The following is a 24,229-nucleotide window of genomic DNA, read 5'->3' on the forward strand; positions in this document are numbered from 1 at the left end:
GTGCTAGCGACTGAGCTAAGTGCTTTATGTGTATTATCTGTTTATCTTCCACAATAAGCCCTTGAGATGGGCACTATTATTATCAATCTGATTTTCATTGGTTAACTGAGGCACTGAGAGATGAATGAACTTGGTAATAAGTGGTGAATCCAGGATTTGAACTCAGATTTTCTATATCCAGAACCCTTGTACTTCACTTATGGAAGACAAGGTAACTATCAATGAAGTGCAAGGGCTACATTAATCTCAAACAGGTCATGTGATGGATATTAAGAATGCGTAGCCAGGGTGCGGTGGCTTAAGCCTGTAATTCCAGCACTTTCAGAGGCCGAGATGGGTGGATCATGAGGTCAGGAGTTCGAGACCATCCTGGCCAACGTGGTGAAACTCTGTCTCTACTACAAATACAAAAATTAGCTTGGCATGGTGGCGTGTGCCTGTAATCCCAGCTACTCAGGGGACTGAGGCAGGAGAATCACTTTAATCTGGGAGGCAGAGGTTGCGGTGAGCTGAGATCGCGCCATTGCACTCTAGCCTGGGTCACAGAGCGAGACTCCGTTTCAAAGAAAAAAGAAAAAAAGAATGTGTAATGGTATTTTGTACAGGCACATGCAATCATTGTGTAGTACAGATGCATTCGTGACTTATCAAATCAGGTACTAACTTAGGATGGAGATGTTGACATTAAAGTCTGAAATCACTCCACCCTGAAGGAGAACAAGCAAATCATGTGAGAACATAAACTCTGGCATCAGAATTGATCTTTACAAATTATATGAATGCAGTAAATGATCACACCCCCAAAATATGCACATCTATCATGTATCAATAAAACAAACAGGCTGGGCGCAGTGACCCACGCCTGTAGTCCCAGCACTTTGGGAGGCCGAGGTGGGCGGGTCACTTGAGGTCAGGAGTTCGGGACCAGCCTGGCCAACATGGGGAAATCCTGTCTGTACGAAAAATATAAAAATTAGTCAGGTGTGGTAGTGTGCGCCTGTAATTCCAGCTACTCGGGAGGCTGAGTCATAAGATCACTTGAACCTGGGAGGTGGAGGTTGCAGTGAGCAACCTGTAGCTGTGGCTACAGGCACATGCTTCTATGCCTGGCTAATTTTTAAAATGGTTTTTTGTAGAGATCAGCTCTCACTATGTTGCCCAGGCTGGTCTCAAACGCCTGTCCTCAAGCAGCCCTCTCACCTTGGCCTCCCGAAGTGCTGGGATTATAGGAATGAACCACTGTGCCCTAACTATTTCATATATAAAATGTGGAAGCTGGCTTGCTTTCTCTAAGGTACTTTTCCACTTTGAAACTCAAATGGAATAAACAGACATTTTGGGGAAATAAAATGATGGCTTAATGTCAGCCTTCAAATCGGGACTGGCAGACATCCTTCAAACAGAAAACCATGGAAGAGGATGGTTGTTTTTCTGGAGGGCTGGGCAGCAGCGGAACACAAGTCTGTCAGGGTGTCCCAAGGGGAGTTGGAAGATTTGCCTATCTGGAGATCTTTGAAAGAGGGTAGGATGAAATCCCCTCTCTCGGGGATGGTTAAGCTGGGGACCTTACCAGTAGGAGAAAGAGGATTGAATAAACTCCGATTCAGGGTATTTTCTTAAGAGTTGATAGATAAGCTGTTTTTTCCAAATATATTCTTGTTCCTTCCTTTAATTGCTCCTCAACGATTCATAGTCCAAACACCCTTACCTAAAAAAACCTGAACTTTGGTTAATCAGGAGTGAATGTTCTGGGCAAAAGGCATTAGTGTCCCAGGTTACTTCTCCCGAGACCTCCTCTGTGGTGTTGGCTTCGTGTGATATGATAATCTAAGGAACATTGTGACCACATTCAAGAGCTGCCCCTAGGAAAATGGCAGAGCTGAAGCAGATGATATTCTTCAGTTTTCTTCTCTCCAGAAGGGCATTATGGCAGAAGAGCAATTTCTAGGGACTTGCAGGCTGGGAAATAATTGTACTTGGTGCCTCTTCAAACCTCCCGGCCCTGTTCCTTGTCCTCCCCTGTCCCTCCACCATCATTTTTTCATTCATAGACATTTCATTCATAGACATAGAGCATAAATGTAAGTGCTCAGTCTGGAGCAGTGAGCTCGGTAACAGACAACAACAATGAATGGGACATAAATCCTGTGCGGATGGCAGCCACAGTCTGAGGGTGTGTGGAAAATGCACATCGCTAATTGTGATACAAGGTGGGAAATGATGTATTGGAAAGAGGTACGGGTAAACTGCTTTGAGGTTTTTTTACGCTAGTGAAGATTGATTAATAAATGAATATTGAGGACACTTTCAAAGGAGAACAGAAAGAAAATACATCATAAAAGGACAACTTGAAGAGCAAGAACAGACAGGGACTTGCTATATATAGAACCTGGGAACTGTGGAATGCTCTAGAATCTTAGACTTGCAAGTGACCATAGAGGTTATCTGGTCTCAAACTCATAGTGATACTGTCCCCAATAGGTTCACTCTGGGCTTTACCACTTCCACAGAAGGGAACTCATCATTTATTTTTGGATTAACAGCATCTGCTGGGCATGGTTCATGCCTGTATGCCAGCACTTTGGGAGGCCAAGGCTAAAGGATTGCTTGGGACCAGGAGTTCAAGACCAGCCTGGGCAACATAGCCAGACCCTGTCTCTACAAAAAATAATAAAAATTAGCCGGGTGTGGTGGCACATGTCTCTAGTCCAGGCTGCTTGGTAGGTTGAGGCAGGAGGATTGCTTGAGGCCAGGAGTTTGAGGCTGCAGTAAACTATGATTGTGCTACTCCACTCCAGCCTGGGTGATAGAGACCCGGTCTCTTAAAACAACAACAACAACAAAACAAAACAAAACAAAAAAAACTATCTGTTGCAAGAAAGGAGTAGGGGAATTTCTATGTGTGTGTGTGTGTGTGTGTGTGTGTAAATGAGAGAGATAAAGAGAAAGAGAGAGAGGGAGCAAGAAAATAGAAGCAAAGCAGTAGACTAGATTTTCAGTACCCTAGTGGGCCTCTGCCTGAAGGACATATGGGGCCAATGAGTGCTGACTGGCTGTTCTTTGAGTTAAGCTGGGGAGATTTTATTATGGTGGGAATGGAACCCAGTGTCCTTGTTCCAAGGTCCAAGGTCCTGCATAGGTAGCAAACTTGCACGGAATGATCATGTGAACAAGCCTTCAAAAAGGAAGACTTTGCTCTGGCTAGTAAGATTTAAACCGTTGCCTGACTACATTCTGGAAACAAGTTAGATCTACCCGTGGAAGCTAAATTAGAATCTTAAGACCACGGAAAGGCTACTTTTAAAGGTCTTTTATTGTTTACTAAGCTACTATTTCAACAGAGGATGGCAAACCTCATTTTAAGCAAATGAACATAGTGGAGGCTTGGACTCTGCAGTTTTCTCCTCTGTGGTCCAAAGTGCCTGCTTGGAGCCTTGAGTCTGCAGTCCTCGGCAATAGGAGCCAGGAAGCACCAGGACTTACCGAACCCTGATGATTCCTCTCGGATCTATAGGTAGACTTCTTAATAGGTAAGAGATATTAGAGACTCTTGGGTAAAATTATAAATTAGAGCTATACCTACATTATTAAAGGTAAATAAGAAACTGATTTTGTGGCCTGAACATGCCATGAAGAGAATGTATTGCTAATATAATAATTTATTGCAAGGGAGGTCTGCTAAATATTTGGGATAGTGTGTTTTTTTTCTCTTTAATATTTAGAATTCAATACAAACTCCCAAGGAAATTTAGGGAACAAATAGAAACTGACTGAATTAAATAAGAAAACAAAGGGTATTGGTTTGCCAAATTGCAACTCCAAATTAATTAATTTGCCAAATTGCAAATCAGCTACATGTCTTCACAAATGATGACAGGGAGAACCTGTTCGAATGTGTATTTTATAGAAAGTCAAAAGAGAGCAACAGTGAAGTGGAGAAAACACTGGTCTGGGATTCAGAATACCTGGGTTTAAGTATTGACCTCTGCAGTTCTTCATCTCTCTGAGCCTGAGTTTCCTCATCACTGCAATGGGAAGGAATGACACTCACCTCAAAGGATTATTATGAGACTTAAATGACAAAATATAGTGCCTTGCTCATGAAATCTTAGGTGAATCTGAAAATTTTTAGGACACTGAAACATTTCTAATCTATACCTGACTAAGCAGATTTTTCATGTGGTTCAAGTCCTAGGTATCACATACTTGCTTTAAGGTGAAAGGGCAAGACCATGTAAGTTAATTGTTTACAGACACACTTTTAGTAAGTAGTGATGTTCTTGCCAAGTTGTATATCAATCAAGTAAAATGTATTAGGGGAATTTCCCACATACAGGTATCCTGTTTATGTAAAGCAAAAAGGCCTTCCCAAGTGCCAGTAACCATTCTATACCTTTTATGCAAATCTACACATCCATGTGTTGGGATTAGTTCTAGTGAGGTATTTGTGTTTGATTAACTTCTTGCTCTGTGTGGGCTTATGAGGGAATTAGACGCACACAGAATGTTTGCCAACAAATTCAGACTGGCTGTTAGGACTCCTCTGTGCAGTTTGTTTTTTAATTATTCTCAGAGGTCAAATTATTATGTTCAAAATAATACTAGAAGTCATGAAGGTAGCGCTTGACTGAAAGATGTTTGATTTACATAAAACAGTTTCAGCTTCAGCTTCGTGATGTTGGTCTAAAATTTATCTTGCCTATGCCTCAGTTTCTCATCTATGAACCTGAGTCAGATAGAGTAGAAGAAGGATGTGCATGGGATGAAATAGCTAATGCTTCTTCCAGGTCTATAAATCTGTCACCTAAGGAAGGTGGTATTTTTACTGCTTATAAAAATGTCCAACTGTCAGACAGAATTAATATGTCTTCCAGAGGTATCTGCTTACATCCAGGGAGTGGTTGACGGCATAGAATATGAAGTTGTTTCTTTTCCTGGGAAAGGTGACATGTTTCATGTCTATTTGGACACCCAAAGTTATGCAACAGATGACTTTCTCATCTGAGTGTGCCTTATTCAAGTTTATCATTGAATTAAAATTTCATACATGTAAAGAAACAATGTATTTTAATAAATATTTTCTGTAAAACAAATGATTTGAATTATACGAAGGATCATGCCAGATTCAGATATTTTTTAAATCTGTATTTTCATACATCAGGATTGCCTGAAGCAAAGTAGACCTTTCCAGTCGATAGACCCTGAAAGCTACAAAAAGACTTTGTAGATTACTTAGCGTAACTCATCCCTAAATCTCAATTTCAGAGTGTTTAAAATGCCATGTAGTCACTGGATTGAGGCAAAAATGTGAGCACAGTGGTCCTGAGTCTCCATTTCTAGGAGAGGGATGGGGGTGGATACAACAGGGGTGCTTGCCACTAGGGGCAGCTCTGGGACGGAGCGCAGCAGGATAGAGGAAACGGACTATTTCTGAGAAGTGAGAACATCCCACAGTGTGAATTTCATTGAGGCAAGAGTTCGTGCCAAGTGCAGAATTGCATAGGGGTGAATAGTTTACAGTTACTCCCTCAAGATGCATTGTTTGCAGAAAGATAAACCTGTCAGGGTACAGTAGGAATGGTTGTCCAGAGCTGGGTTACAGGGGCCACCAATGAAAATCCTCCATGGAGCCTAGTCTTCTTCAGCTCCTTCCTGTGTCATAACAAAGCAATTCCGATTTTTTGCTTGACACGACATTTAAAGGCTAATATCTCCCTGGTGTTCGGCAAACATCCTGTCCCATCAGAACAAACCAGGCAACTGTTTTCTAGGTTTTAAAAACTTTTTCATTACATTCATTATGCTTCAAACTGTTATTTTTGCAATTCCAATAGCACACCATGCTTCCTACACTTGACCTCAGCCAAAAGGCCGAGAAGCGATCAAACCGTGCTTTCTTTTATGTCTCAATGCCTCTGCACATGTGGGTCTTCTGCTGGAAATATGGCCCCCTTGTTCTACATATTTCAAACCTTGACTAAGGTTTGAAACCTTGTCTAAGAACTGTCACCTCACCTTCAAACCTTGACTAAGAACTGTCTTCTCTGTGAAATTCTCTCTGGATCAGGATTCTTCTCCCTGTTTTCATATTGCATTTGGTACACATTTCTCTTGAAGTGAATTTACCAAACTGTAGTTCTTGGATTGGTTTTCTGCTCCTTCCTCCCTTCCCCCGGATTTGAAGCAACTGAGGCCAGAGTCATCTTTGATAGGCATTCAAAAAATATTTGTAGGAAGCAGTAATCATTTTTCATAAACTTTCAGAAACTTCACACTACTCACTATTATGGTATGCTTAGAGTCTGGGAAGACTAAATACTTTTTGATTGATTTGCTAGATTACCAGGTACACCACGAAGCTCCAATTTTCTTAGCAGATATAGGCAGAACTCCATTGTAAATGGCATAATCATAGTCACATTTTGTTCCTCTAAAACATAACATCTACCAACAATAAAACACACACACACAAATTAAAAGAGAAAAAACCTTATCCCCAACCCCAAATGTTCCCTCTCCTCTCCTTCTCGCCTCCACTCCTCTCCTGTCTCCTCTTCTCTTTCTGTCTCCTTTTGCTCCCACTCCAACCACAAGTAACTTTTCACAGTCTAACTCTAGGCATTAGAAGGGTGTTTAACACATAGTAAATGCTCAAAAACTATTTGAGAATAGATGTCCCTCCTTCCTTTTGCTGACAAATTTCTAGAAAGGGCAGTCTAATCTTGCAGCTTCCATTAATTCATTCCCTATCTACTCTTTAACCCATAGCAATCTCATTTCTTCTCTGACCACTCTACTGAAATTGTTGTCTCAAAGGTCATCAATGACCTAATTACAAAATTTAATGGAATTATCTCTGTCTGTCTTCTGCCTGACTTCATTATAGGATATAGTAACATTTATCCCTTTGAAATGTAGTATAATTTTAAAAGTATGAGTTTTAAAGCAAAGAGACCCTAGTTTAAATTTGTGTTCATCTTCTACTAGCTGTGTGAACTTGGGCAAGTCACGTTGTAAAATCTCCCATCACCTTGAAATAGGACTTTTGATATTTATTTCTCAGAGTTGTTGCAAGGGTCAGCTGGGATTTTGTGGGTGAGGCACTCAGCGCAGCGCCTGGCTTAGTGTAGCCATGCAATAAATGCCTCCTTTCTCCCCTCGGTTTCCCAGTGAGTGCTGTTTCTTGGTTTTCTTCCAGAGGTTTCTCCTTTTCCTTGCCTATCTCCTCTCATTCCACATTTTACCCCTGCTGTATTTCAGATTTTCTCCATCTTTTACCTGAACTATTTGCCATTCATATATATGGTCAATGTTCCAAAAATATTGGCTGATTGAATGATAATCTCTTAATTGGTTTTTATGGTTCCTATCTGCTTTTTTCTCCAGTTCAAATGTCAGATTTCATGCTGTCACCAGAGTTGATGCTTCCCAAATACAGGTTAGTAATGTAGCCCCCTCAACACCAAAAAAAACAAAAAACAAAAAAAACAAAAAAAAAGAAAACCACCAAACCCAAACCAATCTGAATAGTATCCTTTGCCTAAATAATAAAATCTATAATTCAACACTAGGCTAGGTGTGGTGGCTCACACCTGTAATCCCAGCACTTTGGAAGGCTGAGATAGGAGGATCCCTTTGGACCAGAAGTTCAAGACAAGCCTGGGCAACATAGCAAGACCCTGTCTCTAATTTAAAAACAAGACAAAACAAAACCCTTCTACACTGCAATCCGACCCCTTGTTTGTCCAGCCTCATTGCCTAATCTTGTATGTCCTACCCTATGCTCTGACTTATCTTTTCCTATTTTCAAAACGACTCTGTGAGTTTTCACTCCTCATTGCTTTTATTCCAACTGCTAATGCCCTATTCTTTTTTATTGAAATTCCTACTTGAAGTATTAACTTAAATACCAGTTCTTCCATAGGACCTGCTTAGACTGCCTCTTTTCCTCTAGTTAAAATTTATCAATCTTTCCACTCACACCTCTTGTGCACTTGTATTTTGCACTTAATTAATTCTGCTTTGAGAGATCATGTGTTTCAATGCACCATGTGTATCTTATTTATCTAGCTATATCCCAAGGGCTTCCTGAACAGGGAGACTTACACAGTGCTCTAGCTTAACAACCACTTGTAGAATTAAACTGCATTGAAAATCAACAAGAATAGTCCTGTTTCTTATGAAGGGTATTATAAGGGAAACTTACACATAACAAAGGCTAACATTTATTGAGCACTTACTGTGTGCCAAACTCTGTTCTAAGTGCCCTACATAGCACTAACGCTTACAATCACTCCAGCAAGGAGATGCCATTTATTATCTTGATTGTACAGATGAGGAAACTGAGTTACAGAGAAGTTAAATAACTTAGCCACAATAAAACTGCTAGTAAGTGATGGAAACGGGTACAAAACTCAGGTGGCTTGACTTTGGGTCTGCACACTCAGTCACTAGTTGGTAATTAGTATAGGCTGATGGTATTTTGCAATGCTTCTGAGGAAAGCAAGAGCAGAATTTCCAGCACATGCCACCTGCTTTCCTTGGGATGGGCAGCCAAGGACAGATGGGGCAACCTCAGAGAGTCTTTTTCAGCCCTGGTTCGCACATAAGTTCTTGCAAGATTTAGAGGACAAGAGATAATGTCCTTCTGTGCCTTGGTATTCTTGGTGTCAAGTACAAGGGCAGCCAAATGTTGTGCAAAACATTCTTCTTTGACGCCGAAGCCTTTTGATGAGCAATTACACCAATGAGGCTTATCTGGTGACAGTCCTTCTCCCGAGGTGATGTCATTGCTCACCCTGGCCCCTGTGAAGGCTGTTGGAAGCAAACAGCTGATCCTGTGCACTCCCCAAGGTTGAGAGCACTGCCCAGGGCTCTGTTCTCCAAAACTGAGTCTCCATCCAAGTCCTGAAGCATTTTCTCCCTTTTTCCTTGGAAGGAGAAGCTGGATGTGGTGGTTGGTCAACTGTGGTTTGATTTAGGTTGTATTTAACCAGCATCAGCCTCCTCCTCCACACTCCTTCTCTAACTACACCAATTCAGTACAGCGTCCCCTGACCCTTCTTAAAGTAGCGAGCCCCTCCCTGGGGAAATGAAGGGAGGACTCGTGAAAGAAACGGAAGGAGATACCACGGGGAAGAGTTTAAGTTATTCCCTCCAATTCTTTCTCCTGTCTTCCTCCCCGAGCCCTCACTTCCTTGCTTCAGTACCATCCTGGTAATTGATCCCTGTATTTCTAGTTCATCAGTGCAAGATATTAAAGCTGTTTGTAGGTCTCAGGGAGGGTTTAGCATCCGGTGATCAAAATGCCATTGAGCCAGTAACAGGTCAGCTCAAACAGACTTTGTTTTAGGTGTAAGCGAATTGCTTCTACTTTAAAAAGCAACCATCTGGGTCTTAGAGACCCACAGTAGTAGGGTGGGCTGGGCCTTTAAGAGATCATCTCTTTCCCGCCACCGCCTCTAACTAGGCTCCAGTTACCTTTAAAAGATCTACAGAGAAGGCCATTCTCTACCCAGCCTTAGTCATTCATGCCAGTCCTTAAACAGCCTCACCCTCAGTAAATGTTTATCATCTATCCCAAATCCCCCATGCTGCACTCTACAGAAATGCATTTCCTCTTGCTCAGCAGCAAAATGAGAGTTGCAGAGTGATATCTGGCCATCCTTCGTTTTGTGTTTGAAGACAGTTAACATTGCTCTCAGCATCGTCCACGTTTCTGTCCGTATTTCCAGGTTTTCTGCCAGCCGCAAATTCCACTTCTTCTATGCCTACTGCCTGCTTCTTTCCCTTGTAATGGGCCAACCGTTGGGATTGGCCATTCTGAATGTTGTGTCAGGGAGAGACTCTGTGTCCCAGCATTGAGAGTGGGGACTGTCTTTCTTGCAACAACAGTGTTGTGGGGAGACATTCCTGTGTCCGTGGGAGTTCCTTGCCTTGGCGTCCTGGAGCAGGTGCAATAATGTGTCCGGGGTGCCTGCGCCTTCCAGTTCACATTTACTTGGATGTGTACCCAGGAGAAATCTAGCCTGGAAGCTACTATGTTTCACTTAAGTTTTCTCCTGGAAATTGAATAATAATAATAGTTTACGAGTCTCCAGAAGTAATAGACAGGTGTTGGGTGTCTTGTATCTGTAGGCAAAGCGAGCCTTTGCAGCTGAGAATAAACAACAGTTGCTTGGTAATATGACCTCCTTTCATTTAAAGTCAGAGGACTGGCTGCAGGTGGGAGAGGGGAGGCTGGGTTGTTCTGGCTACCACCTGTCTGGGGAAGCGGGGAATGGGGGCAAAGGTGAGGCCAGTTTCACAGAGAACTGTGGGGTTGCTGAGAGCCAAATATTGGAGAGAAGAAATATGGGAGTGGGGAGACTTGGGGAGCAAATGCAATCGCTGAGATTCTGATGCAGGGCATGGAAACTCTTTGGTTCTGACGTTGGCATCAGCTACTTTGAGAAATTGTTTCTCTACACTTTTGGAGGCCTCTAAACTGGCTTCAGAAGGCGTGAGTTCCAGTTCTGGCCTTGTCATTGATTAGCCATCGTCATTTATCTGTGACCTTGGATAAACTACTGAATCTCTCTGTCCCACTTTCATCAATTGTAAAGGCCGCTGGGAAGACACAGTGTGGTGTATGAAAGCTCTTTCCAAAAGTGTAGAGGTCACCAAACACATAAAAAGCACAGGATACTGGAGAGAATTAAAGGAAGGAGAAACTTGATTCTTTCCTCAAGGAGCTTATAGTCTTAATGGTAATGATGGCTCACAGCTGCAGGGCATTTCATATTTCAAAGCAGTGCCTCATTTATTATCTTACTTGCCAGAGCCATGGGCAAGAGAAACAGCTGGAAAGGGCTGGGGGACGTGTTTTGAACAGGGTTTTAATGGTCAAAAAGGTTATGGCTTGAAAAAAAGAAGGGACTGCAGGTACAAGTGAGTAAGGACAGTGTTCAGACTAAGAGTTCTGTGTATCTGCTTCCCAAGCGAGACTTTAGATTCCTGTTAGGAGGTTTTCTCTCAGGCCAGGTGAAATGTAAATGATCACTCTTAGCCACTGCTGTGCCCAAGGCTTAAATTAAATCTCATAGGATTTCAGGTTCAGAATCTACTGTGGGTGGGAAAAGTGGCTGAAGTGTGTGGGAAGAGAGAGCTGGTGGCTTTTCTTCCTTGTAAGAGGTATACACTTAAATTCAGAGTGCCCAGAACAAACTTAAAGCTTCCCCCCTTGTTGTTTCTCCCTCTTCCCAAGTTGCCCATAGAATCTTCTTGCCCCGTCTTGTGCACCATCCTTTTGTTTTTTTGGCCTCGAAGCGAATGGTAGTGTCCTGGCTTCCTTTCTTCCCATAAGCTCCTGAGACCCTCATCTTCTATGTCAAGAGCCCACCCAATACGCAGGTTCCTTGAACTGGGAAGTTATCAGATCCCCTGCAAAACACTCGTCCTTGGAGGAAGTACAAGGGAGTGAACAAACTCTGTGGAACTTGGCTTAGCTCTGGATCCTGAAGTTTGGAATTACAGCGCAGCCTCCTCAGCATCCCTGGAGCCGGAAGAGATGACCTGCTCCTTGCCAGGCCTGACACCTGATGGGAAGGGGTTTCTGCTTTCTGTGCTATGTCCGGGAGTTAAAATAGAGTGATACCAAATCACTCCTGAGAGGGCCAGTGGCTGGATTTCAGAAACGGGGCCGACATTCCAGGGAGTCATTTATGGGTGGGCCTGGCCTTGGCTTTTCAGTCGCACCATCTCTCTCCCTGAGGAAGACATATTTCCCTCAGTTTCCTAGCCTCTCAAAGGTTGTGTAATGTCAGCATGCCTTGAGCTTTTCCATACTTGACAGGTGTCATTGCAGAGCTTGGTAGACCCATAGCCAGCTGTCAGCCCTTGATGTCTTGCTGAACTGCAGGGATGTATTTACTTGCAGTGAATTCTTGTGGTCTTTAGGGGTGTGAATTTTCCTCAGCTTTAGGATACTTGTGAAATGTGACCTTTGTCCTGGCACGGAAGCTGGGCATTGGCTCCCAGATGGAAACTGGACTCTGAGAGTGGCAGAAAAGAGGGGTGGATCAGATTGTGGACTTCATGGTATATTCTTGGGTGCTTCTCATGATCTCTTTGAAGGTTATTGACCAGGCTGGGTATGGTGGCTCATGCCTGTAATCTTAGCACTTTGGGAGACCAAGGCGGGTAGATCATTTGAGGCCAGGAGTTTGAGACCAGCCTGTGCAAATAGCAAGACCTCATATCTACAAAAATAAATGAAACTTAGCTGGGTGTGGTGGTGTGCACCTGTACTCCCAGCTGCTTAGGAGGCTCAGGTGGGAGGACAGCTTGAGCCCAGGAATTCAAGGTTGCAGTGAGCCATGACTGCACTACGGCACTCCAGCCTGGGCAACAGAGTGAGACTTTGTTTTTTAAAAACAAAACAAACAAAACAGTTACTGACCCAAGAGACAAATGCATTGGGCTAGGGATGAAGGAGGAGAATGGGTGCTACAGCCTTGCTCTAGGAGCTGGGCTGGGTTAGACTCAGTGCCCACAGAGAGCACCTAAATAGGACAGATCAGTTCTAGGGTTGATGATCTCTTAGGGCCTGGGTCTAGAGAATGAGTGTGGTTCAGCACATCTTGGGATGCTACCAGGACTGACCCAGACTTCCTAGGTTCCATGACATGGGGACATACTGGACTCTGTGACCCAGTCCACGGCAGACTGGAGCAGAACTGAATCAGCCCTCAGGAATGTAAGGGGGGGGGTACACTCAACTCCCTGGGGCTCTGTTGGAGGCATTGCTTTGCGGGTGCTCACCCACTCCTCATTTCATTCTTTGCTCAGGACGCAGCTATAGTACTGGCAGCTGGCTCATGTACAGGGTTCAGCCCCCATTGTCCTTACTGGTCCTGTGTCCTTTGTCTCTCAGCCCCTATTGTCTGTCTTTCCTTGGTGTGTCATGTCTGGTGTCCTCAGCTCACGCCGCCACGGGAGAACTGTCCTCTCTTCTCAGCTTGTCATTTTGGAAGCAGCCTCCAGCAACCTTGCTTTCCTCCTCTGACTATACTCCGGCCTGCAGTGCCACTACCCACACCCCCAAATAATTCAAAGTGCCTTTCTTAGGAGACAAGAGCTAGTTGAAAAGTCTCCTCATTTTCCTTCAAACCTGTGTCATGGGTGGCCTGAGAGAGTGAGGACTGAATTCATTGATTCCCCTTTCTCTGCACCCCCCACCCCCAAGGAAATAGCCGAGTTTGACTAATGGGAGCTGCCTGGCCAATCATTGCCCTGAGAAAGTTTGGTTTGTGATCCTATTTCACCAGGCTGATTGGAGCAGCCTTTACTTGGAGGTAGAGTCCCTCCCCTGGGGAATCCGTGTACAGTTACACTAGCGGTCGCTGCCAGTGCTAGTCCATTCAGGATAGTGCCCCCACCCCGCCCCCAGCCCCCGCTCCTCCTCCTCCTTTTTTGTTTTTATCCAGTGTCTCGCTTCCTCTCTCTCTCTCCCCCTTTCCCTCCTACCACTGCCTCTTCCTCCTGCTCTCTACCTCCCTGCAGCGCCAAGCCGGCTCCCCAACCTGGTCTGCTGAACGCAAACCGCTGAGAGTTTGCTGCACCGCCCCCTGGGGCCTCGGGCTGCCGAGTTCCGCTAAGGCAAAGACGCAGCAAGCGAGGGAGCGCAGCGGAAGAAAAACAAGCGGGCGCGCGAGGGGAGCCCCAGGAGGGCGACCGGGTGGCTGGCAGGCAGCTCCCGCCCCGCCAGGGTGGCCTCGCCGGCGGCTGACGGCCCGGAGGACTCGCGCTCCGAAAAGTTAGACTCTGGGAGGCGGCGCGCCACGCCGCGTCTCCTCGCGTCCCTTCCTCTCTGTGCTCTGGGGAAAGGAACTTGGTCCTCCGGCCCCTGGAGAGGGGAGTGTGCCGCGGGCCGAGGGTGGGGAGCAGCCAGCGGGAGACGCGAACGAGGCCGCTGGCGGAGGGCGCAGGGCGAGCGCAGAGGCGACGGCCCCCATGCCGGCGGCCAACATGATGGAGAACCGGCCGCTGCCCGCCCTGCAGGTGCCCGAGCCGCAGGGCGCGGCTGAGGGCAGCCCGGTCTGGTCCAGTTCGTCGACCCCCACGCTTCGCCGCCGGCGCTTCAAGATGCGCCGCATGAAGAACGTACAGGAGCAGAGCCTGGAGGCGGGGCTGGCCCGGGACCTACCCGGCGTCTTGACCCCCGGCAAAGAGTTCCTGCAGCTGCCGTCCATCGAGATCACGCCCTCCAGCGACGAAGACACCCCGTGGTCCAACTGCTCCACACCCAGCGCGTCCCCGCGCCGAAAACGCTTCCTCCTCCGCAAGTGGCTGAGGGTGAGGGAGCGGAAGGAGTGCAGTGAAAGCAGGTACGTCCCCATTCCATCCGTCTCCTTCCCTTCCCTCCCTTCCTCTCCAGAGCCGTCCAGGGCCTCGGGGCATCCTGGGGGAAACGTCCTGGGGGAGAGTAGGAGCCCGTCACCAGAGGCGCTTCTGGCGGGCGCTGCGCCTGGTCCCAGGGATGGTGGCTTTCAGTTTCCACAAGTGCCACCCGCTTCCCAGCCCAGGGTGAGGGGCTTCATGTTGCACGACACGTTTACGTGGGGCTTCACGCTGCATTCCATCTCCTTTGATCCCCACAGCGAAATAAATAATAATAATAAGAGCAGCTAATAGTTATCGAGCCCTTACCATGCGGGCCACTATGTTGAGCACTTCACGTACCTCCAGATTCCATCCCTACCGCAAACTCTCTGAGGTAGGTATTACTATGGCTCCCTTTCTACAGATGGAGATAGCAAAAGGCCAGAGAAGTAGTTAAGTGGTTTATATTTCTGAACTCCGTTTCCATCTTATTTTACGTTTGGCCACACCGGCTTGCCTTAACTGGCGCACTTGTGTGGAAGTGAAATATTGACATTGAGTGAGTCACATTTCCTACCATATCATTCTTCAGACATGGATACCTACAAGACTGTGGTTTGTACCAGCTACTTTTTTGCCTAGGTCAATGTGGCATCTGGGTAATGGGAGAAGTTTGAGCTTCCTTCATGTAGAGAATTGGTGCAGGGCACCATAGAGCAGCTCTGCACAGCTCTGGTCAGGACTGCTGCTTCAGGGAGTTGTGTCTGAGGCAAGCCCCTTGCCTGGTGGAGGGCAGGGAGTCCTCACTTGTTCATTGGTACCACAAATCCTACATATTTACTTTGGGACTCTAGGGCCCTGTCTCTTAATGGATTTGTGTTCTTGTGCGGAGCAACTGGATCCCTTTCCCTGGAATTCCTTCTCCAAATCTGTTCAATTACATTGATTTCAATTCAGTAAATACTTACTGAATATTTCTATGAGCTCAGTCTAGTAACAGCTAATAGTGGTGATGTTGAGGAGGGTGTGGGGGAAGGATAGGTAGAGTAAGGGATTGTAGACCGTGAGAAGGAAAATGAGAGGACACTTGTATAAGAAATGAACACCTGGGCACAGTGGCTCACGCCTGTAATCCCATCACTTTGGGAGGCCGAGGCGTGTGGATCACTTGAGGTCAGGAGTTCGAGACCACCCTGGCCAACATGGTGAAACCCTGTCTCTATTAAAAGTACAAAAATTAGCTGGGCATAGTGGCAGGCTCCTGTAATCCCAACTACTTGGGAGGCTGAGGCAAGAGAATCACTTGAACCTGGGTGCGGGGGCTGCAGTGAGCTGAGATCATGCCACTGCACTCCAGCCTGGGCCACAGAGTGAGACTATATCTCAAAAAAAAAAAAAAAAAAAAAGAAGACCTGTGGGAGCCATTGAAAAACATACTGTGCTGTGTACTAGAAAAGAGAGAGTTCTGGAGAAGTAGAGGCAGACTTCTTGAAGGAAGAGGCTGACACCATGACAAATACAGATGGGTAGTAGAAAACAGCAGGAAAAGAATGAGGTTGGGTGCATAAGACTGGCTGAGGGGAACAGTATGAAGAGTGGCAGGAGAAACAGGACGAGCCATGTGTCTCTGCGGGGTGGGGACTGAGGAGTAGGATTGGTTATGCAGCAGATGGGCGTTTTGGACCTTCCAGAGTTTCTCTTTTCTGTTTGCCATAACTGAGCATGGTTCCCTCTGCAGGTGCAGATATAGAGCTTTGTTCCATGGATTTTTGTGGACCCTGGGGATAGTTCCTTCTGTTTGGTACTTCATCCTGCTACCCTTTTCACAGAGCAGAGGGAAATGGGGCAAACTTGGTGGGAGCTAACCTTGAACTAAAGTAGTTTGTCAGGCCAGGGGCGGTGGCTCGTGCCTGTAATCCCAGCACTTTGGGAGGTGAGGCGGCAGGGTCACCTGAGGTGAGGCGGGAGGGTCACTTGAGGTCAGGGAGTTTGAGACCAGCTTGGCCAACATGGTGAAACCCGTCTCTACTAAAAATACAAAAAACTAGCCAGGTGTAGTAGCGGGTGCCTGCAATCCCAGCTACTTGGGAGGCCAAGGCAGGAGAATTGCTTGAACCTGGGAGGTGGAGGTTGCAGTGAGCCAAGATCATGCCATTGCACTCCAGCCTGGGCAAGAAGAGCGAAACTTCGTCTTAAATAAATAAATAAAGTAGTTTGTCATGGCTTATTGGCTTTTCCCTCAAATGTAAAAGAAACTAAAAGAGACCTTCTTTTGATCTTGACATTCTGTCATATATACTGAGGACAAAATATGGTAAAAAGAGCCGGGTGCAATGGCATGGCCTGTATTCCCAGCTACTTGGGTTGTGGTGTGAGGATCACATGAGCCCAAGAGTTCAAGGCTTTAATAGGCTATAATGGTGCCTGTGCATAACCACTGCACTTCAGCCTGGAAAACATGGTGAGACCCCCACCCCCAGCTCTTAAAATGTTATATATATATATATGTGTGTGATGTGTGTGTGTGTGTGTGTGTGTGTGTGTGTATGAAGAAAAAAAGTCTTGCATTGCTGGCTGGGATGGGGATGACTGTAGATTTGGTTAGATTTAGGAAGGTATTCGTGGTTTCAAGAGTTGTCTATGTGTGTAGTAGAACCTTTATTTTTGTTGGATTTGGGGACATATCCTTAAAATTTGGCAGGATTTTCACCTGGATGTAGTTCAGGCGGTTATTTTAAGTGGTGACTTTTTGGATTAGAAGAACCTATGTATCGGCCAGGCGCAGTGGCTCACATTTGTAATCCTAGCACTTTGGGAGGCTGAGGCGGGTCTCAGGAGTTCGCGACCAACTTGGGCAACACGGCGAAACACTGTCGCTACTAAAAATACAAAAATTAGCCGGGTGTGGTGGTGGATGCCTGTAGTCCCAGCTACTCGGGAGGCTGAGGCAGGAGAATTGCTTGAACTTGGGAGGTGGAGGTTGCAGTGAGTGGAGATCTCGCAACTGCACTCCAGCCTGGGCGACAGAGCAAGACTCCGTTTCCAAAATAACAAAAAACCAAAACAAAACAAACAAGGACATATGTATCTGAAAAAGCAGACTCTGGATTCAAATTCAAATTTGTGTGACTCACATCTCCTCTTAGCTACTGTGGTACTGCCTTCTGTTGGAATCTATTTGGATTATGTGTAAAACAAAGCCCCATCATTTTTAGGCCTTGAAGATGAAAGGCTTCTTTCCAAGAAAAGAAGCAATCAAGTGAACAGGTGCTTGTAGATACCACCAAGTGGCCTGAGAAGGAACTGGTGGTAGGGTGTGGTAGCTCATGCCTGTAATCCCAGCACTTTGGGAGGCTGAGGAGGCAGATCATTTGAGTCCAGGAATTCGAGACCAGCCTAGCCAACATGGCAAAACCCTGTTCCTACTAAAAATACAAAAATTAGCTGGACATGGTAGTGCGTGCCTGTAGTCCCAGCTACTCAGGAGGCTGAGGCACGAGAATTGCTTGAACTCAGTGGGCAAAGGCAAAGGTTTCAGTGAGCTGAGATCACGCCTCTGTACTCCGGCTTGCGTGACAGAGCAAGACTCCGTTTCCAAAAAAAAAAAAAAAAAAAAAAAGGAATCGCATTTAGAGGCAATGGAGTGCAGGGAACATTGGACTTAATGTCAGAAGACAGCTATACATTTAAGTTCTGTCATCGATTAGCTATGGAGATTAGCTTGAGCATTTCACTTTACCTCTATGAGCTTCACCTTCTTCATTTGCAGAAGAGGATGTCTGTGGATTAATGGGAAGTCTGAAGAGTAGTGCATGTGAAAATGTGTTGCCAGCTTCCTCTTGCTGTTCAAGGGTGAAGGCTTATTTCATTACTCTGTGAGTCTCTCACATGGAATGGATGTTTGCTTAAAAGTATGAGGTTACATACTCATGTGTCCTGGAGCAGCACCTGAGCCTGCTCACATGATTCAGGATTTGGAAATGATGGTTGGAAAATGGCTCTGCTCTGGCCTGGATTAGGGAGGATTAGCATACCAGGCCCAGCATGACGTCTCCACATTCCCCACCCCAAATCTACCTCTCCAAAGCAGAGAAAAACACCTTTCAGGCTTGCTATGAAATTCAGTCTGATATGGTAAAAGTTAAGTGGCCAAGAGGACCACAGCTTGTGGATTTCTTTTAATTTTTGTTTTTTCGTTATTTGTTTAGTTTTCTTTTTTTCTTTTCTTCCTTTTTTTTTTTTTTTTTTTTTACTTGTCACTGACTTGAAGCTCAAGTTTGCGGATTTTCCCTGCACAAAGTTGAAAATGTGAAGAGGATTAGGAGACCCCTTTCTTCTCCTTAAACCCTAGGAAGGAAGAAGTGGAAAAAATGGTAAAGATAGCATGGCTTACTAACTTTCCAATATTCACTGGAATACTCCAAGACCAATCGTGTTCATCTTTGTATCTTCATAGCACTGTACCTGACCTCTTACAGCGATCTATAGATCTATAGATGTTTGTTGATGAATTAATAATGAGTAAATAAATGATTCCTTTTTCTCTGTTGTTTAAAGTGAAATTCTTTTTATTCATGAGTGTGGGAAAATTTCTGAAAGGAGATAAGTACAGAGCTGAGTTTTTAAAAACAGCTTTATTGGGATATAATTTATATAATATACAATTCACCTATTTAAAGGATAATTCAACGGTTTTTAGTATATTCACAGCTATGTACAACCATCACCACTGTCGGTTTCAAAAAACTTTTGTTGCCCCACAAAGAAACTCATACTCTTTTTTTTTGAAACGGAGTCTCACTCTGTCACCCAGGCTGGAGTGCAGTGGCTCAATCTCGGCTCACTGCAGCCTCTGCCTCCTGGGTTCAAGTGATTCTCCTGCCTCAGCCTCCTGAGTAGCTGGGATTACAGAAGCGTGCCACCAAGCCCAGCTAATTTTTGTATTTTTAGTAGAGATGGGGTTTCACCATGTTGGCCGGGCTGGTCTTGAACTCCTGACTTCATGATCTGCCCACCTTGGCCTCCCAGAGTGCTGGGATTACAGGCATGAGCCACTGTGCCTGGCTGAAACTCATACTTTTTAGCTAGCACCTTCACCCTCTCCATCCCATTCCCCGAGCCCTAGACAACCACTGACCTATAGAGAGCTGAGTTTTGAAGGGGTAACAAATGCCTATAGGTGAAAGCAGTTTGAATGTATTGGCTTGACGATGGAGATGGATGACCAAATGTGATCTTGTTGAGGAATGTGGAAAAATGAAGGTGGTGAGGCTGACAGACCGAAGGTGATTTATGCCAAAGAGTTTGAATTTCAATGAATCACTCAGTCATCAAACAGGTATTGAGATCCTATATGCAGAGTGCTTCCTGGGCAAAGCGGATCAATTCAATGGGTAACTACTGTAGTTTCTGGAGCTTGGGAGAGACACTCTCAAAGTGGTACTCGAGGCAACTACTTTCTGCTGTTCTGTGTAGCGGGAAGGAAGCGTGGGGAGGTGAAGGCCTGGAGTCTTGCTCTTTTCTTTCAGTGGTCTAACTGCAAAGTATCATCTTAACTACTATTGAACATAAGACGGCACAGTTTTTTTGCTGGCCATGTTGCCCTCTGAGCTCAGGGAATAGTGTAGTCTGCAGTTGACGGGGCAGCCTCTTCGCATTAATACTCACATGTCTTTCTAACTCCCTTGCCCAAAACTGGTTGTGGTGATTGTTCAGAACCCAAACTGAGGATTGGAACCCCTCTCTGAATCGCTAGGTTCAGAAAAGTCAGAAATTGGATGAAGCCCCATCTCCCAGGATGTACTCTTGTCATTATTCTCTGGAGGGGGAAGGGAAAACTGACGACAGGTGAATGAGTTGGGTGGTGGCCAACTGCAGGCTCTTTCTAGGGGATGCAGAAGCACCTCTCTGTGTCTCCGCCCAGGATACCTTCACTGTTACTACCTTTTATTCTCCTGGCTGTTATGTCCCTTCTTCTGCATAACATGCCTACCCCCATCATGATTGCTCACAGTCTAGCAGACCAGCAGCTAGAGAGGAGAGGGCCTCAGGGTTTCCACTTAGCTCCATGTCTGACCACTGGTAGTGCCGCACACTGATTGTACCCAGCCTGCTAGGCTAGGTCATCTCTCTGGTGCCAGCCTAACTGGCGTGTGGTTTGCCTGTAATGAATATATAGCATTGGTATATTTATCTTGATTCTCCATCTCCTTCCTCTGACCTTTGGAGGGAGACTTGTTTCGGGTTTCAGCTCCATTTGCAGGGGAGCAGGGTGATTTTGTGCATCCGAATGCTCTCCCCTTCAGCCCGTCACTATTGGTGTAGCTTCTCCACCCTGCGTGTGCCCTGCTACCTATGAGAAGCACAGGAAGCGTGGGAGAGAGAAAACTCACGTCCTTCTTAACACAAAGCGAAGACCAAATGCAAAGGAAACCTATAATTGGTCAGTGGATTAAGTAAGTGATCGATGCTGGATAGGGTTAACTGGCAAAAACTTCGACCAGATTCATAATTCCTTGAGGGCAGGGACTGGTCTTACTCTGCGCCAAGTTTTCTGCCAAGCAGCCTTAAGTACATTATCACATTTAATCCTCACAACAATGTCTCGGTCCCCCCAGGCAGGTTTTACAGCTGAGGAACCCGAAGTTCAGAGATTAACACTCTCCTGGTCCAACAGAAGCCAAGGCTGGGATTTGAAGCGTGTCCTGATTCCAAAGCCTGAGCTCATTACAGCTCCACTCTCCTATCCCCCCAGGGCCTGGAAGCAGTCAGCCCTCCCCTGCGTGAGAACGTGCAGATGTGGAGGGGGAGGTTCTGAAGGAAGGTAGGAATGTGGGCAGTCGATGAGATGTGTGTGAGGGTTGTGGGAAGCAGACAGGTGTGAGGATCATGCTGCCGATGGTCTAGGTGGACTCCACCGTGAGAAGCAGCTAGCCCTTGGCTGTAGATGTGGTTTCTAGGTTAAAACAATTTGTGGAAACTGAGAGGGTGGAGATGGAGCCCTGTGGGCTGATTTCATACTGACCAGCGTCCTCTGTGGGAGTTGGTATTTTGAAAATTTCCTTGGTGGTTATGCACTCAGAGGGTGCCAATTACACATCAGGCAAGGGGCTGGGATGAAGATGAGGCAGATGCACAGGTGATCATTCTGCCCTAGTTGGTGCGTTTCTCCCAGGTATTATATATCCTCCAGTTGCTATGCTGGTCACTGGTAATTGCTTCTAGGGTAACGCAGAAGTTAAGGAGTCTGAATGGCTAAGCTGCCAGTGGGGAATTTTTTTCCTGACCCCAGTGGACAAACTGCTGGTCCTGAAGCAGGTGTTTAGACCTGGAGCCAAGGCTGGCCCGGAGAGCCCGGAGGTGGTTGCTGGGTTGCTGTGTGTACAAGAGCTTGATGAAACCTGAGGGTTTTTCCTAAGGCATTTGCCCCCTTGGGATTCTTTCCTCCATAGCACATGTGGGTATGTGACTTGCCAAGGGGCTGTTGTGCCTGGTGTGAGGAGGGACACAGCTTCTCATTGTCTTGGCGGGTGGGAATCTGTGAGCTCTTCTCCTGTGACTCTGGAGCCTGGAAGGAAGTGTCCTCTCAGAGGAGACTTGTTTTGGTTCTCTCAGGGACTCAGAACAGAAAATCGAATGTGGATTTTCCAGTGGGAGAAGGGAAGCAGGATGGTGATGCCTCAGCTGGTGAGGAGATGTCGGGCAGTAGCCAGCCACTCCCTGCCACCGTAGGCAGCAACCTCCTAAACACACTCCTGTTTTCAAATATCTTCTTCTGTTTTCAGACCACATGTCTGGATTTTCCATTCAGATATTGTCATATAGCTTGAAATCCTCGCTAGGAAAATGTGGCTGTGCCTTTGGTCCCTTTGTGGAAGGGAAGGATAAAGAAAACCATGGGTTTTTCCTTTGAGGCCCTGACACATTGGGTAGTCAGAGGGTGTGAAGCCCTTCTGTGTCCTCTGTATGTCCTCCAGCTGGGATGAGACTCCGGTTGTCCAATTCTGATCTGTAGATGACCAGGCACGTCACTGAGGCAGCGCGGGGTCAGAGCTGAAACTCAGGCCTCTGACCTGAAATCTCGACCAATTTCTAACAGACCTATTACGTCCCTGCAGCAGCCTCATTCTTTCTAAGGGCTCTCCCTCTCAGCACATCACTGTGGTCAAGCCTGTTCCCCACCCAGCGTGGTGCCTCTTCCCTCCACAATCTGACCACAGAGATTTTCAGTCTTGCTGCTTCTGGTAGGCGAGTTTATCCAGGAAATGATGGAGCTGAGGGAGATGACTAGAAAAACAATAAGCAACCTATGTGGTTTTTGCAGCCATTGAAAAATAATTTTCTTGGCGGGGAGATGGGCACCCAGTTTGGGGATGGTAACCCTTGCAATATTTGCCCCAGCAATTAGGAAAATACAGAAAGGTAATGGATGGTTAGTTTAGTGACACATTTTTGAGACTCTCCAAGAGTCTTCAAGCTTGTTGTCTTAAAAGGAATCATTTAAAAAGATGTAGTGCTTGTGCGCTGAAGTGAGCACAAGAAATCATTTTCTATGCCATAAAAGTCAACGCGGCCGGGTGCAATGGCTCACGCCTGTAATCCTAGCACTTTGGGAGGCTGAGGCAGGCAGATAACCTGAGATCAGGAGTTGAAGACCAGCCTGGCCAACATGGTGAAACCCCGTCTCTAGTAAAATACAAAAATTAGACAGGCATGATGGTGAGTGCCTGTAATCCCAGCTACTCGGGAGGCTGAGACGGGAGAATTGTTTAAACTGGGATACACTGGTTGCAGTGAGCCAAGATAGCGCCACTGCACTCCAGCCTGGGTGGCTGAGCGAGACTCTGTCTCAAAAGAAAAAAAAAAAAGTCAGCATATTGTATTTAATAAAATAGCTAGTTAATTGTAAAGTTTTGGATAGTAGGAAAGAGGAAAATATAATTTTATCATGTTAACCCAATTATTAGAGGGTATATTGATCTGTTTATGTTGCTATAAGTAATACCTGAGACTGGGTAACTTATAAAGAAAGGTTTATTTGGCTCATGGTTCTGCTGGCTGCATAAGAAGCATGGTGCCAGTATCTGCTTTTGACCTTGGGAAGCTTCCATTCATGGTGGAAAGCAGATGGGGGATGATATGGTTTGGCTGTGTCCCCACGCAATTTGATCTCATCCTGAATTCCCACGTGTTGTGGGAGGGACCTGGTGGGAAGTAATTGAATCATGGGGGGGGGGTTTTCTTGTGCTGTTCTCAGGATAATGAATAAGTCTCATGAAATCTGATAGTTTTATAAATGGGAGTTTCCTTGCACAAGCCCTCTTCTTTTGTCTGCCACCATGTGAGATGTGCCTTTCACCTTCCACCATGATTGTGAGACCTCCCCAGCCATGTGGAACTGTAAGTCCGATAAACCTCTTTCTTTTGTAAACTTCCCAGTCTCAGGTATGTCTTTATCAGCAGTGTGAAAATGGACTAATACAGGGGAGCAGGGTTGTCACATGGTGAGAAGTAGCAAGAAAGAGAGGTAGGGGAGCCAGGCTCCTTTTCACAACCAGATCTTGCAGGAACTAAGAATGGGAACTCACTCATTCTTGAAAGAATGGCACCAGGCTTTTCCTGCAAGATCCTCCCCAACAACCCAAACACCTCCCACTAGGTTCTCCTCCTACACTGGGGACAAAATGTCAGCATGCGGGCCGGGTGTGGTGGTTCATGCCTGTAATCTTAGCACTTTGGGAGGCTGAGGCAAGAGGATTGCCGCTTGAGCTGAGGAGTTAGAGGCCAGCCTGGACAACATAGTGTCCCCTATCTCTGCAACAAATTTAAAAAATTAGCCAGGGCCAGGCATGGTGACTTGCACCTGTAA

General features: G+C 45.9%; 1 protein-coding gene across 21 annotated transcripts in view; it reads left to right on the plus strand.

Moving 5' to 3' along the window:
• The window catches only part of GRAMD1B (GRAM domain containing 1B), a 273,617-nt gene that overhangs the window by 58,925 nt on the left and 190,463 nt on the right, over positions 1-24,229 (plus strand). For 13 of the 21 annotated variants that reach the window (XM_065529131.2, XM_065529136.2, XM_045370855.3 and 10 more), the window contains exon 1: positions 13,484-14,366. The exons of 5 other annotated variants lie outside the window; for them this stretch is intronic. In XM_065529131.2, coding sequence (XP_065385203.1) covers positions 13,993-14,366 — 374 coding nt within the window. In that variant the 5' untranslated portion in view covers positions 13,484-13,992. Of the gene's footprint in view, positions 1-13,483; positions 14,367-18,631; positions 20,970-24,229 lie in introns of those variants that run through there. 3 more of the 21 variants (XM_065529130.1, XM_074015487.1, XM_065529154.2) reach the window with 2 other exon arrangements.

The sequence above is a fragment of the Macaca fascicularis genome, chromosome 14 (assembly GCF_037993035.2).
Source record: "Macaca fascicularis isolate 582-1 chromosome 14, T2T-MFA8v1.1".
Classification (NCBI taxonomy): domain Eukaryota; kingdom Metazoa; phylum Chordata; class Mammalia; order Primates; family Cercopithecidae; genus Macaca; species Macaca fascicularis.